Below are 14,494 nucleotides of genomic sequence, written 5' to 3' on the forward strand. Positions count from 1 at the left end.
TACTACTTATTGATAATGACTTAACAGAGATACTTACTTCATATTTATAAGCAAGTAAGTAGGTTGTTTAAACTGTAACTTAATAATCCCTTCTTTATAGAGATAAACCAACAAACTTCATATAGAGATAAACCAACAAACTCCATATATCTTATCTTTTTATTATAACTTATATGCATTATCTTTTCAACAAACTAAATTTATGTATATTTTTAGACCAAAAAAAAAAATTATGTATATCTTATCTTTTTCACTGTAAACCAAAAAAATAAAAAATTATGTATCTCTTTTTATTTGGTACTTGTTTATCTTATCTTTTTAAATCTAATTCTTAAAATTGCTTAAGTTATTTGTTACTGCTTTACTATCTTTTAATGTCATATTTCAATCCAAACTTCAACTATAAACTAGTTTAGAGATCCGCCCATTCGTACGGTACAATTGACTTTTATTCGATTAAATGTACTCTTTTAATTGGAATAATCCTTAATTATATTTTACTTATATTTCAAGTCACAACTCAACCTAACTCACTTGAGTTGGTGCATTGGTATTGGCTTGGGACCTGAGAATGTGCTACTCTTGAGGTCTGAGGTTCGATTCTCTCTGGTGAAAGTCACAACTCAACCTTAAATTATATGGGAACTGAATTCCTTGATCATAGGGATAAGAACAACAAACCTAATCATCAATATATCTTAACAAACAGTATATTAAGTATGTAACCAATCCAAGATTATCTCGGAATTAGAACAAGTAGAGAAACAAACCAACTTCACACAAATTAAACTTTGTCCATCGATTTACTTTTAAATTGTAAGCAAACTTATATGTAAAAAAATGCTTAGTAGAATATTATATATTAATAAGGAACAACAAAGTGCAACTATATATAAGTCAACAATTCAACATATAATAAATGATTAGTAGAAGCATTCATTAAAAATAGCATATTATAAATGATAATCTAGAGAAATAAACAATGAAATATATACATATGGTAGAGTAACTGATATTATGCCTTCTAGCTAGGCAGCCGGATCAAGTTGATAACTTTCCGATTCTGAAATGCGATTCTTGTATTTGCGGATGAAATCTTCTGCTCTCCTGTTAATGTTAGGCTCAGCAACACCCCAGTTACCTTTGTCTTCATCGCTAGGCCATGTCTTGCGCCCATATTCATAATCGTAGTACCCTCGTCTAGACTTATTCTTAGATGAGAAGATATTGAAAATTGAGAAGCAACCTGAAGAAGATTTTTTCTTATCACCTCCCATGATGATTAATGAATTTTGTTGGCTAAGTTTTTTAGCAAGAACTAGTAGTGTAGTGATTAATGTCTTGGTTTTCAAATGATCTTGTAATATCTCATATTTATATACAACAAATGTCTTGGCTTAAACAGTTTAAAATAAAGAATCTGATAAAGGAGGGGTAAGGAGCAACATAAATGGTTCAAATCATGTTGAGTGGCAGTGTTGATGCAACTTTGTCAAGGCACTTTTTCTGTGGTCCGCTAGTTTCGTACTTAGAAGTTAGAACCTTTAATTCTACGAATAACGGGTGATTATTGGATACTGCTAGTAAAAGAGGGTCATGTGCTACTGCCTATATATTGGCAACCCTGTTTGAAAAGAGTAAAGAAACAACAAAAACATACGATGTTTGGTAACAAAGTTTGAACGTCTCCGATAATCACACACTTTCCCTAAATAGGACACGTTGCGCCCATCTAGTTAGGTCTACGTTGGGAGACCTCTTGGATGTTGATGATGATGGTTGATCCATGCTGCTGAGGTTTTTATCAGAACACAAAGTGCATAAGCCAAACATAATTGTGACCTGATGAACTGAATTTTTCAGTGGTTTTGGCAGTTGTGTCTCACCTGGCATGCCAATTTTTTTGTTGAACTTGAAATTTAGCCGAGTTATCGGCTAATAGCTCTCAATTGCGATTCACTTTGCTTCAAGCTATTACGCTGATGAAGGAACTATGTACATCAGGTATGGATTATTTAACTCTTCTAAAGAGTGTTGGGTGTTTTTTAAGCTGCTTAACTAACAAATGTATATAAATATAATGTAAAGCAGAAATATAAAAGAATAAAATGAGTATATAGCTTGTTTGATTTATTGTGAGGGTTAAAAAATCTACAAGTGTTATATTTGATAGGTAAACAATAGTGTCCTACTGGCCAAAACAACGCGGCCTATAAAATTTAGCCTTGGTCGGCTAATTACACGGGTAGTGCTGATTCCTCCCTTTGATGTGGGAACGTGGCAAAGTTTGGCTTGATCTTCCCTCCTATGCGGCATTTTTCTTTTTCCACCAATTGTACCTACGTCTCTGACTACATAACGGCTGTAGTACCTTTCTATTAATCAAGGTTATGGTTTACAAAATACAACTTATTTTAAAATTAAATTATACAGTCCAGTTTACAAGATTGCCTCTCAAAAGTGTGCTTACTTATTAGTAGTAAATTATGAATAATTCTCACAAAACTTCAAAGTTCAAACAAGGTCACATGGAATAGTAAATTTTGATTCAACTTTTGCAAAAGGTACATTTTTTGTTGTCCATTAACTTGATTAGTCATGTGATATGGTTTTCTGATGTCTTTCTTGTCCTATAAGATATGTGAATTTGAGTTTTTCCAATACACCCTCATGCCTAGTACTATATATTGAGCTTTGTGTGTTGACTGAATGTCTAAATCAACCTTACAAAACCGGTAACCGGTCTGTAAGTCCACAGTGTCTAGGGGTGTTACTCTTAAATTCATTTTAGACTTTATCTCAATATTATGTGAGAGAGAATTTGAGTGCATTTTAAATTAAACTAGACATATACCTATAACAGATTTGATTCTTAACTAATTTAGTTCAAGCAATCAAATTCTCCTTCTTTCTTTGTTTATTCCCTTACTAATTATAAGTATTGGCAGCTCAGCTGTAACTCTTTATACTATATGAATAATACAATAAGCTAGACCTATATGAACTTTTTAGAACTAAAATATCTGATAAATATATATATCTGGACCAAACTTTTGAAATTTGGAGTATAAAGATTAAACAAGACATAAGGTTTTATTATGATCTCAAAAGAACATCTCACAGCTAGATATGAGAGCATAACTAAATAATATTTAATTTTGTTATAGCGAAAAACAATAGCAAATTAGCAAGAGATAATGATTGGGAAAGTAAGGATATATTTTAAAGGGAGAATGCTTTTGCAAGAGATATCTACAATTTTCTGAGAAAATATTTTTGATTCCTTGAGAAAAAAGTAGAATCTTTCACAAAATATAGATGGTTGCAAATTCCATCCTGAAAATCTGTAACACAAGAGTATGTGTTTTGTTTATGGAATCTGAATTCAAAAAACAAAAGAAAGACAAGACAAAACTCCAAAAATTATTGGTTATAGTATGCAGATGCCTTATGTTTTGAAATTCTATGATGTTTACTTGTCTTTGTTTACTTTGGTGTGATGATTACTGAGGTGATAGAAGAATGGCATAGAGATAGCTTAAACACCACAGATACAATGGTATAAAGGTGTGTCTAATGTAGAATGTTAAAGCTAAGGCTACTCTATTTTATTTCTCAATCATCCAATTATGTTCTATGTATATTAGTATAATCTTTTTGATTTTATGTATGTTCCAGTTCCATCATCCACCATAATTGAATGAGTGAATTAATATCATTTAGTCATTGACTATTCCTTCTGTCACAAGTCACATACAGCCATTAGCAGTTGGTATTATACAATATGGTTGTCGATTGAGACTCAAGATATGAGAATGAAGCACAGACACTCATCAGATTAGCCGTGTCCGACACCGACACTTATGAGTACACTTAATTATGTTATTTCTTTAAATTATTATCGATGTTGACGTGTTAATGTCCGTTTCTGTGTTCGTGCTACACATATGACCCGAACATGTAATTATAAATAGTGGATAGTCTCCACCTTATAATCTGGTTTTGTTGAGCTAGAGCCAATCAAATTTAGGGTGTATCCATTTTTAGGGCCACCTAGCATTTATCTTCATGCACCAACCCAATTTTTGAGTTAGACCCAACCAAATTTCTAAAATCATCTGCTATCGGGTTTTCATTATTTGACCACTTATGTTCTGCTCCAATTCCCGGACGTGAAGGTCAATATTTGAGTTCAGTCCAACCCAATTTCTAATATGATATTAGAGCATATATGAGATCACGCTTAAGATACTCAAGCCTAGACATGAAGGGTGTGGGTATGTTAAGAATCTCACATTGAGATATGACATGAACATGTGTTATAAATGGTGGGTAGTCATTGCCTACAATTTGAATATTTTTATAAGGAGAATGTTAAGATGTGCCTTGACACAGGTTAAGGAAGAAAAATAGAAATTATTAAAGGGAAATGCTGAAGGTCGCGAAAAGTACTTTCACGAGAGCTTCACGAAACACGTGGCACCCCAATTTACTTGTTTTTTATGCCACGCGCCTGTTTAATACATGTTTCTCTATCCAACTTTTTTCTTTTCAATTGTTTATCACTTTGTTTCTTTTTCAACAACCCCTTCACACTTTTCACAGTTCCATGGCTTTAAGATTTCAAGATTTCTTCACTTAAAATTATTGGAAGAGAATGAAGACTCTCTCTCTCTCTCTTCTCTCCCTCGTTGAGACTTGGTGATATTCTGTTCCCCAATCCCAATCATTTTGTTTCCAGTTTAATATACTTATTGGATTTCTCAAAGCTTTTGTCAAAATTTGCTAATGGGTGTATGTTGAGATTGAAGATATACAACCCTTCCTTAATCTTGTTATTTTCATTTTGAATACCCGCGTGATCTTACACATTCATGGTCATATGTTTCTGTCTTCCTGATGATAAAATTCGTAGACTAGATATGGGGTGGGAAGATGGCTTTAAGCATCATGGAGTGTTTATTTTGGTTTATTCTTAGAAATTAACGGCAGAATGAGCAAAAAAATGTGAAGCGGTTATTCCTTCGTGATATGTTCGTGAAATTTATTTCGCGACATATAGCATTGCTCATTATTAAATGCTAATTTGTGCAATTTAACTTTTGAAGCATTTAATTTCTGGTATCATTAAATGTTGTTTCTATATTGGGATATCTTAACATGTGACCTTAACATATCCTTTTTATAATTATCATTAGTGTCATGTCTGCTTAATGAAATAAAGTGTTACCAATCGTTAGTTGGTTCAGTGGTGATTGGTGCTGAACTTGGTAGGGAGGACCGCGGTTCGATCCCCCGCAACTGTGATCGGAAGGGGGCTGGAACCACTTGATGCCAGAACTGACCCCCGAACCAGATTCAACTGGTGGTGAAAGCCAAAAAAAATAAAATAAAGTGTCATGATTGTACCAAATAAATAAATAAAGTGTCACTTTGTGTGAGTTGAGATCCTCTCCATTTCTTATGTTTTCCATTTCTTCCATTACCAAAGTTTTTAATTATTTTGGGGTGTATAAATAACATTTGGACCCACTTGATGTCACATTTTTGCATTTATATTCCCAAAACTATATAATAATGGAGGAAATGGAAAGAATTGAAAATGGAGAGGATCCTAACTCACTTTGTGTTTATAGTTTTTGAGTTTTTTTTTTTTTTTTACAGAAGTTTTTGAGTTTCTTAATCAGTAAATGTTTTCGGCATTTGAAATGATCAACTTACGATGGCACATGTACATGACTGCATAATTTAATCAACTCTTTTTTTCCAACCTCCATCGACATTTCAAAGCAATGAATTACCAAAAATAGAAGATGAAATATAATTGGTAGATAATAAGGAAGGAATAAAGATAGTTTAATAGAAGAAAAATAAGAAAAGGAAAAGGGAATTTTCCAAAAAATAAAATAAAAAAAGGACGTACAAAATTAAGAAACATGCGTCAAATATAACCTCAAGTCTAACTATGGAAACATGTAGGCAAATATTAGGGTGTATTGAATTGAGATTTTGAAAGACTATTTTGAGTAAAAAAATCATGAAAATTTTAAAAAAAATTATGAAATTATATTAATTTTGTGAGATTTTAAAAGATTTGTTTTCAAAGACTTTTTTTTTTTGAGAAAAATTTTCAAAGACTTTTTACCATCAGAATTCTTGACACGGGATTTTAATGGATTTCTTTGGATTTCAAAGTACTTTATCAACTTCTAGATTTTCAAAAGATTGAAATTTACACAGAATTTACAGAACGTTGCCTTGATTATTGATCCTGGACGACGAATTATCTATGAGCACCCTTTATATATCGAAGAAATTTTATTAGGTATAATCATCTGGTGATATAACACAAACAAAAAAATATACAAAAAAGAAATTATTCCCATTACCTCAATTCAAATATCAGAATGATATGTGACATAAATAATTAAATATACATAATTGTTTTTAGGCTTAATTAATAAAATGGTCCCTTAAAGACATTTTTGGTTTCAGATTGGTCCCTTAAAGAAAAAAAGGTCCAAATAAGTCCCTTAAAGAAAAAAAAGTCCGAATAAGTCCCTTAAAGACATCTCCGTTAATCAGTTTGGTCCTATTTAGACCTCTTTTTAGGGACCAAACTGATTAACGGAGATGTCTTTAAGGGACCTATTCAGACTTTTTTTTCTTTAAGGGACCTATTTGAACTTTTTTTTCTTTAAGGGACCAATCTGAAACCAAAAATGTCTTTAAGGGACCATTTTACTAATTAAGCCTTGTTTTTACGGGTGGTTTACGATTTCAATCCTATATGAAATCGTGTTGTTGTTGCATTGCATGTGGTACTTTTGTTGATGGGTCATGGATGTTTTGAGACAGGTTGCGATAAAAAAAATTGATTCAGGTCATAAGAAAGAATTGCGTAAAAGAAAAATTGTACAAAAGAACCTGATAGTTGTAAGAAAAAAGTCTTGAAAAATTATAAAAAGTCTCGAGAATTGGAGTGAGATTGTTGGAATAATGTTTTAATTTAGAAAAATCTAAAATTAATTATGATTTTGTTAGAAGTCATGTAACTGACCAACATAATCACATCCCCTTCATTCTAGGAGTTTCACGACAACCGACTCTGCAAGCAACTCTCTTCCATTGTTCCTCCTTCAAAAAAAAAAAAAACTCTATTCCATTATTTGTGGTTTCTTTGATCAAAGTTTATTTTTAAGAGTAAATGACGTGGCATAATACTATTTGATGACTGTGCAAAGTGGTTTGCACTCTTTAACCACCACAATTTAACTCATTATTATATGGATTTAATTGATATGCACCGACGGTTCCCACTTTCTTGATATGACATGATAAAATAATGGTTGTTTATTGGACGATTGTGCAAAACTATTTTACACCGTCGGTACATATTAATTAAACTCTTATTATATGCACTTAAAATCATATTGTTCGATCTTGATCATACATACGGTTGTCAATGCCCTGAGTGTATGATTGTATAAATTTATGGGTAAATGACTTTTTACTCTTGTAAAATTAGCGAATTTTCATTTATCCTTCGGTGCAATTTTGTTTTCAATATAATTTTTTTCTGTTTATCCCCTGCAATATGAAGATTCTCTCATTTTGCCATTTGAAATTGGATGGACAACCGGATATCTAACTATGCAAATTTGGTGATGTGGTATGTACACATGAAAAAAAAATTAATTTATATTTATTTTTTAATGTCAACTGGAAAATAATTATTTTTTTAAAAAAAATCTTAATATTTTTTGACAGAAATTTAAAAAAAAAATTGACAGAAATAATTTTTTTTTTTTAATGAATTTTTTAAAAAAAAATTAAATTTTTAACGAAATTGTTTTCCAAAAGTAATAGAGCCCAACTTGTTTCATTTTTGTCTTCTTCAACCTTAGCCGCAAAACCAGTAACCGTCGTCATCGCCGCGACACAAAACTTCTCGCCGCCATCTCTCCGATAACAATGCATAGTGAAGTGAAAAGAGTATTCATTGGAGCAGGATGCAACAGAATAGTTAACAACGTTTCTTGGGGTGCTTCTGGTTTTCTCTCTTTTGGAGCTTCAAACGCAGTTGCAATTTTCTGCCCTAAGGTCTCTTTCCACTTTCTTTTACTATTTTCAATGACCCTTTGTGTTTAATTTTCGTTTGATGTTTTATTCTATTTGTGTTTTCACAGAAAGCTCAAATTTTGACCACTCTTCCTGGTCACAAAGCTGTTGTCAATTGCACTCATTGGCTCCCAACTAGCAAGTTCCTTTTTAAAGGTACACACTTTTTCAATTTTTAATCAATTTCATCACTGAGGATTCTAATACTGATTCTATTTGGTAAAAAATAGAGTGCTTTATATATGTGTTTATAGGGAAGCTAAATGAGAGAAATTCTGAAAAACTTAAATGTAGAATTTGATTTCAACTTAAGTGAGAAGCTTGAAGTTAAAATACTCAGTTATTATGAATGCTTTCCACTTTTCTTCTTTATTACACATTGAACTATGGTCAGTTTTTGCCATTAGTTACCATATAGGCCAATCTTAAATTGTTTTTTTTTTATCAGTCCATCATCACATTGCATATTCATTTGCTGTGCTTTATACATATGGATCGGGTGGGATTGATACTTAACCTAGGGTAGTACCAATAGTTTAGATTGGAGATGTGACACTAATACATATGTGGTTAAAAATTACAATTACTTTCATTTTCTGGCGTTTACGTGTCAGTATCATGCAATATTTGCGTGAGAGCTTCATAATCAATGTGAGCCACTCTGCATGAGCGTGTCAGCAGATTACGTGACGTGCCATAAAAGTGAAGTTACAATTTTGATTTTGAAAATGACGCTATAATTATTCGCGAGTAATTACTGATTTAAAATTTTATCCAAATTGACTCATAGAATAGACCATTTGTCTTAGCAGAAAGTAAAAGAAGAAAAAAAATAATCATCCAGTGAGTATATAATATATATATTTAGATCAACAATATTAGCAGGTAATTCAGCTTCAATTAAGATGTGAAGTGCATCATTCAGGTGCTCATAGTCCGGCCTTCCCCTTAATAACTCTTCCTTTAGAGTATAAAAAAAGTATAACAAAGTTAAAAAAGAGTTATCAACAACATATATATTGTATAAGCAACAAAAGTTGCCAACAAAGCCAAGAAACATTGAGACACTAACATATAAATCTGGAGAGACATCAAGTGCTTCCCAGATCTACGCCATGGAACTTCACTAGGGCTCACTGGTTTATGTGTATGCTCCTTCACAAATTTGGTGACAACCCACTTCCCTCCATCTTGTAAAGTCATCCTTACCATGACTTGACAACCTTCTCGGGGGGGGGGGGGGGGGGGGGGGGGGAACACTCTATCTTTTCTGTGCACTCTATTTTTTCTATAATTAATTTGATGTTTTTTTCATTCTAATTGTAGAGAGGTTATGTACATGTTTAAGTTGTTTCTATAAGCTTTTTATGCCATAGATAATCTCGAATAAGTCAATTCAAACAAACCTTAAGAATGTTATTAAAGACTAATATACACCCCCTTTCCTTTTATACACAGCAAAAGAATTGGAGTTGCATTATTTGCTATCTGGAGATGCAGACGGTGTTATTATTCTATGGGAACTGTCGCTGGTTGATGGGAAGGTACATCATGTTTCATTGTTCTTTTCACTTTCTTAATCAATTTTGTACACATAAAGTGTATAAGAGATGCTTGTTCATTCATACTAGTTTTTATTTAATGTTCATTGCAAATTTCTATTTTTTATGTTCATAGTGGAGGCAAGTGTCACAAGTACCACAATCACACAAAAAAGGGGTTACATGCATCAATGGAATTATGGTTTCTCAAACGGAGGCAATGTTTGCATCCACTTCTTCAGATGGTACTGTTTGTGTATGGGAACTTGTATTTCCACTGACAAGCAATGGTAAGCCCTAATTTCTAAAGATCAACGTTTACTGTTATGTTTGTATATCTACTATCTATGTTAATCGAGACTTGCTCTATCATTCTAGGTGACTGTAAATTATCATGCCTGGACTCTTTCACTGTTGGTTCTAAATCTATGGTAGCCCTATCGATGGCGGAACTGCCTGGATGCAGTGGTCAAATTGTCCTTGCAATGGGAGGATTGGATAACAAGATTCACCTTTACTGTGGTGGAAGGACAGGAAAGGTATCTTTCTCGCCATAATTATAGACAACTAACACGAACTCTCAGTTCCTTATAGTTTTCTTTTTAGGAGTGTGTGTAAGTTATATAATACTTTTTTTTTTTACCTATGAACCCAGTTTGTACATTCATGTGAGCTAAAAGGGCATACAGATTGGATCCGGAGTTTGGATTTCTCATTACCTGTATCCGTCAATGGAGAAGTAAACAATATTTTTCTGGTAAGTTCGTCCCAAGATAAATGCATACGAATTTGGAAGATGGCATTACGTAGTTCTATGCCAAATGGGAATGGCATTTACAGGAAGGAAGAATCAAGCTTAGCATCCTATATAGAAGGTCCTGTACTTGTGGCTGGTTCTTCCTCTTTTCAAATATCCTTAGAATCTCTTCTAATTGGACATGAGGATTGGGTATATTCAGTAGCGTGGCAACCCCCTTTGGTTGCATCCACAAAAGGGGATGCTTATTATCAACCACAAAGCATTTTATCTGCATCCATGGACAAGACTATGATGATATGGCAGCCTGAAAAGACTTCTGGTGTGTGGATGAATGTGGTTACTGTTGGCGAACTAAGCCACTGTGCTCTAGGGTTCTATGGTGGTCATTGGAGCCCAAATGGAGATTCGATTTTAGCACATGGATATGGTGGATCTTTCCATCTTTGGAAAAATGTTGGCGATGACAACTGGCTGACACAAAAGGTTCCCTCTGGTCATTTTGCATCGGTGACTGATATAGCATGGGGTAGATCTGGTGATTACATTATATCAGCCAGTCATGACCAGGTATTTTAAAGCTTTACTATTGGTCGTGTCTGTAAATTTATCTCTAATGTTTTTATATGAAAATACCTTAGATAATTTGATGATGTCTTCCTATATGTTGTTTAATTAGTATAACTTATAAGAACATTGGTTTTATAAATTTTGCCTTTTTGAAGAGAAAAACAATGAAATTCGAGCCACTTGTTATTATGAATTTGTCTTGGCTCTATAATTGATTTTGCTGTGTGAAAATTGCAGACAACTAGAATTTATGCTCCGTGGAAAGTTGATGCTTCTCTTCAAGATGGAGAATTTTGGTATGAGATTGCCCGCCCTCAGGTTCATGGTCATGATATAAATTGTATGACAGTTGTTAATAGTAAGGGGAATCATCGTTTTGTTGGTGGAGCTGATGAGAAAGTTGCTAGAGTGTTTGAAGCCCCGTTATCATTTTTGAAAACGTTAAGTAATGCCACTTTGCAGAAATCTTGTTATTCTGATGATGACTTGACAAACGTTCAGATTTTGGGTGCAAATATGTCAGCTCTTGGGCTATCACAAAAACCTATTTATGCTCAAGGTCAGTTATTTTGTTGAAATTGTTATTTTTTGGTGATGTGATTATATAATGTTGGTATTCTTTCTCATTTTTACCTGCTGGTGTTGTTACTGCAATGGCATTTGGTTGTAGACTTGTAGTTGATTGTTATGGAAAGAAATGCCTGAATAGATAAAGCTATTGGTTGAAATCTAGATGAAATTAGTAAATAGTTAGTAAGCTGTTGTTGGGATAAAGAATAAAGGTGAACTAATATTTAAGATTAGTTACATCAGTTGGCTAGTTATAGGAAATTAGGAATATTGTGTATTAATAGGATACAAGGATAGCGGGGATTCATGCTGACATGTAAGTTCTTGGTGAATAGAGCATTGGCTCTTTGTATAAGGGAAGCCTCGGAGGTAGTGTTCTCAAATAGCGGCACTACAACACCATAATAATTGATTTTGATGAATTCGCTATGAAAACCACAACCCTATCCTAGATTCGCTATTAGGGCAATAGCAGCTACTATTTTAGTTTCTACTAGTTGATGTAGCGGCAATAGCATAAATAAAGAGAATTTTAGGATTTTTTAATTAATACTGAAGAATCTGCATGTGTGCCAAGCATAACCTATTTTCATAATAGAAAACTGAAGAGCCGGTGAGTATTACTCATATATTCACCATAATACATTAGCAGATTTTTGCCGTTCCGTTGGTTTCTGCAATCTGCTATTGATAGCCACTATTAGTAAAAAGAGTTCTTTTCAATTCAATTTCTTTGGTTTCTAACAGCTGTTAATAAAAACTATCTAGAGTTATGGTTACGGTTACGGAGTTAGGACATGTCTTTGTACTTGGACGCCTGTCTCTCATATTGATATGGGTCTATCCTAATGATGGCTGATAGTGATATCAATATCATAGTCATGGAAGGGTTGTAAAATAAATCCTGTGATTTATTTTCCTATGTTAAAATATAACTTTTTAAACAATTATATATCTGTTCTGGTGTATTGGTCTCTTAAAAGTTTGTAATTTTGAGGATTATTATTGTACATTGCAGCTGTACATGAGACCCCTGATACAAATGGGGCTGATGGTCTCGACACTTTTGAAACTGTTCCCGACGCAGTTCCAACTGTGTTTACTGAACCTCCAATTGAAGATCAACTGGGGTGGCACACACTCTGGCCTGAATCACACAAACTCTATGGCCATGGAAACGAACTATTTTCACTATGCTGTGATCATAGGGGTGAGCTTGTTGCTTCTTCATGTAAGGTATGGACTATTTGTCTAACTTATAAGTTGACAGAAGATTAGGTGCTTGCTTATATTCTTCATTCCAATTTTTAATGCTTTTTTTCTTTCTTTCCAACATTGGATATACATTTACTTCAATCAAGTTGACTTAGTTCTGGTTCCCAGTTTCACTCCCTTGTACACCTCCATCACTGATATTTCTATGAGATTTTTCTAATTGTTGCACGTGGTTTATGCATTGCAGGCTCAATCTACAGCTGTAGCAGAGGTATGGCTTTGGCAGGTTGGTTTATGGAAAGCAGTCGGCCGCTTGCAATCTCATAGCTTAACAGTGACACAGATGGAATTCTCACACGATGACAACTTTCTTTTGACTGTCTCAAGGGATCGCCAGTTCTCAGTTTTTACTATCACTAGAACAGGTAGACTGATGATCATTGTTCACAAAACGCACTATATACAAATTGCAATGTTGTATTTTTCTTATTAATTTCTGCAACTCAATAGAAATTCTAATCATTCAATTGTGGATTGTAGGAACTGGTGAAATTAGTTATAGTCTGCTTGCGAGGCAAGAGGGACACAAACGGATTATCTGGTCATGTTCATGGAACCCACACGGCCATGAATTTGCAACAGGTTCACGTGACAAGACAGTAAAAATCTGGGCCGTAGATAAGGAATCCTCATCAGTAAGGCAGCTTATGACTTTACCTCCACTTACGAGTAGTGTGACAGCATTGTCATGGGTTGGTCTCCCTAATCGAAGAAACGATGGAATTCTAGCTGTAGGAATGGAAAACGGCCAAATAGAATTGTGGAGTCTGTCTTATAATAGACAAGACAATGGAAGCATTGTCGTACCTGATTTTGCCGCTACTCTTCTTGTTCGTGTAGATCCTTTCATATGCCATGCCTCTACGGTAAACCGTCTGGCATGGAGGAAAAATGAGGAAGATCACAAGAGTCTGCAACTTGCTTCTTGTGGAGCTGATAATTGTGTAAGAGTGTTTGATGTAACGGTTGAGTAATTAGATTATTGTTGCCCCTATTTTTTTGATATATCTGTAGAATTTTTATAGGTATGCTAAAGAATTTGTCCCTGTTTGTGTTCCTCTTGAGAAATATGAGCTATCACTGCCACATGATTATGTATTTTTGGATATATAGATGAGTTGCTTATTGCATTTTAATGTGATAATATTGTATTATTGTAAACAATAATATTAGTCCTATGAACCGGGGAAAAAATTGGTTAGAACTGGATATAACTGGAAGAATCGTTGAACTGGTTTCGATTTTGAGAACTTGCACGGTCTAGGTCAATACATTATACATAAGTATGCATGAATTGAGTTCGGTGCAGGATGAGGTGATGTTTCCCAATTTTATCCTTGTTTGGATCAATGATTGTAAACTTCACAAACCTTATGATGTAAATGCCTTGAATTTGATGAAACTCTTGTGCTGTTGCGGTGCTTGAAGACTATGCATATGTGGGATCGCGATTGGGTGACTTTAACCCGGGAAAGTCACCCTGACTTTGAATCAATATCGCCCGTACGATTAATCATGTGAACAAAATGATGCCACCTGTCCTTCTATTTACTTTGTTAAAAGTAAACCCAAATTAAAGAGACCGATGTCAGAACTTTTCCACCGTCTCCACACCCCCTTCCACCTTCCACCGCCGTCGCACCCTCCTTCAACCTTCAAT

At 34.0% G+C, this 14,494-nt stretch overlaps 1 protein-coding gene across 1 annotated transcript; it reads left to right on the forward strand.

Annotated features, from left to right (window-relative positions):
• Window positions 1-7,855: 7,855 nt before the first annotated feature.
• LOC123897642 (elongator complex protein 2-like) lies at window positions 7,856-14,054 on the forward strand. The gene is made up of 10 exons (XM_045948357.1): window positions 7,856-8,103; window positions 8,190-8,277; window positions 9,580-9,665; window positions 9,799-9,952; window positions 10,041-10,201; window positions 10,318-10,989; window positions 11,227-11,548; window positions 12,578-12,795; window positions 13,022-13,199; window positions 13,315-14,054. Exons 1-10 carry the CDS (start codon window positions 7,975-7,977, stop codon window positions 13,806-13,808), a joined length of 2,502 nt encoding a protein of 833 aa, XP_045804313.1. The 5' UTR covers window positions 7,856-7,974; the 3' UTR covers window positions 13,809-14,054.
• The last annotated feature ends 440 nt before the right edge of the window (window positions 14,055-14,494 follow it).

Source organism: Trifolium pratense, linkage group LG7 (assembly GCF_020283565.1).
Source record: "Trifolium pratense cultivar HEN17-A07 linkage group LG7, ARS_RC_1.1, whole genome shotgun sequence".
Classification (NCBI taxonomy): Eukaryota; Viridiplantae; Streptophyta; class Magnoliopsida; order Fabales; family Fabaceae; genus Trifolium; species Trifolium pratense.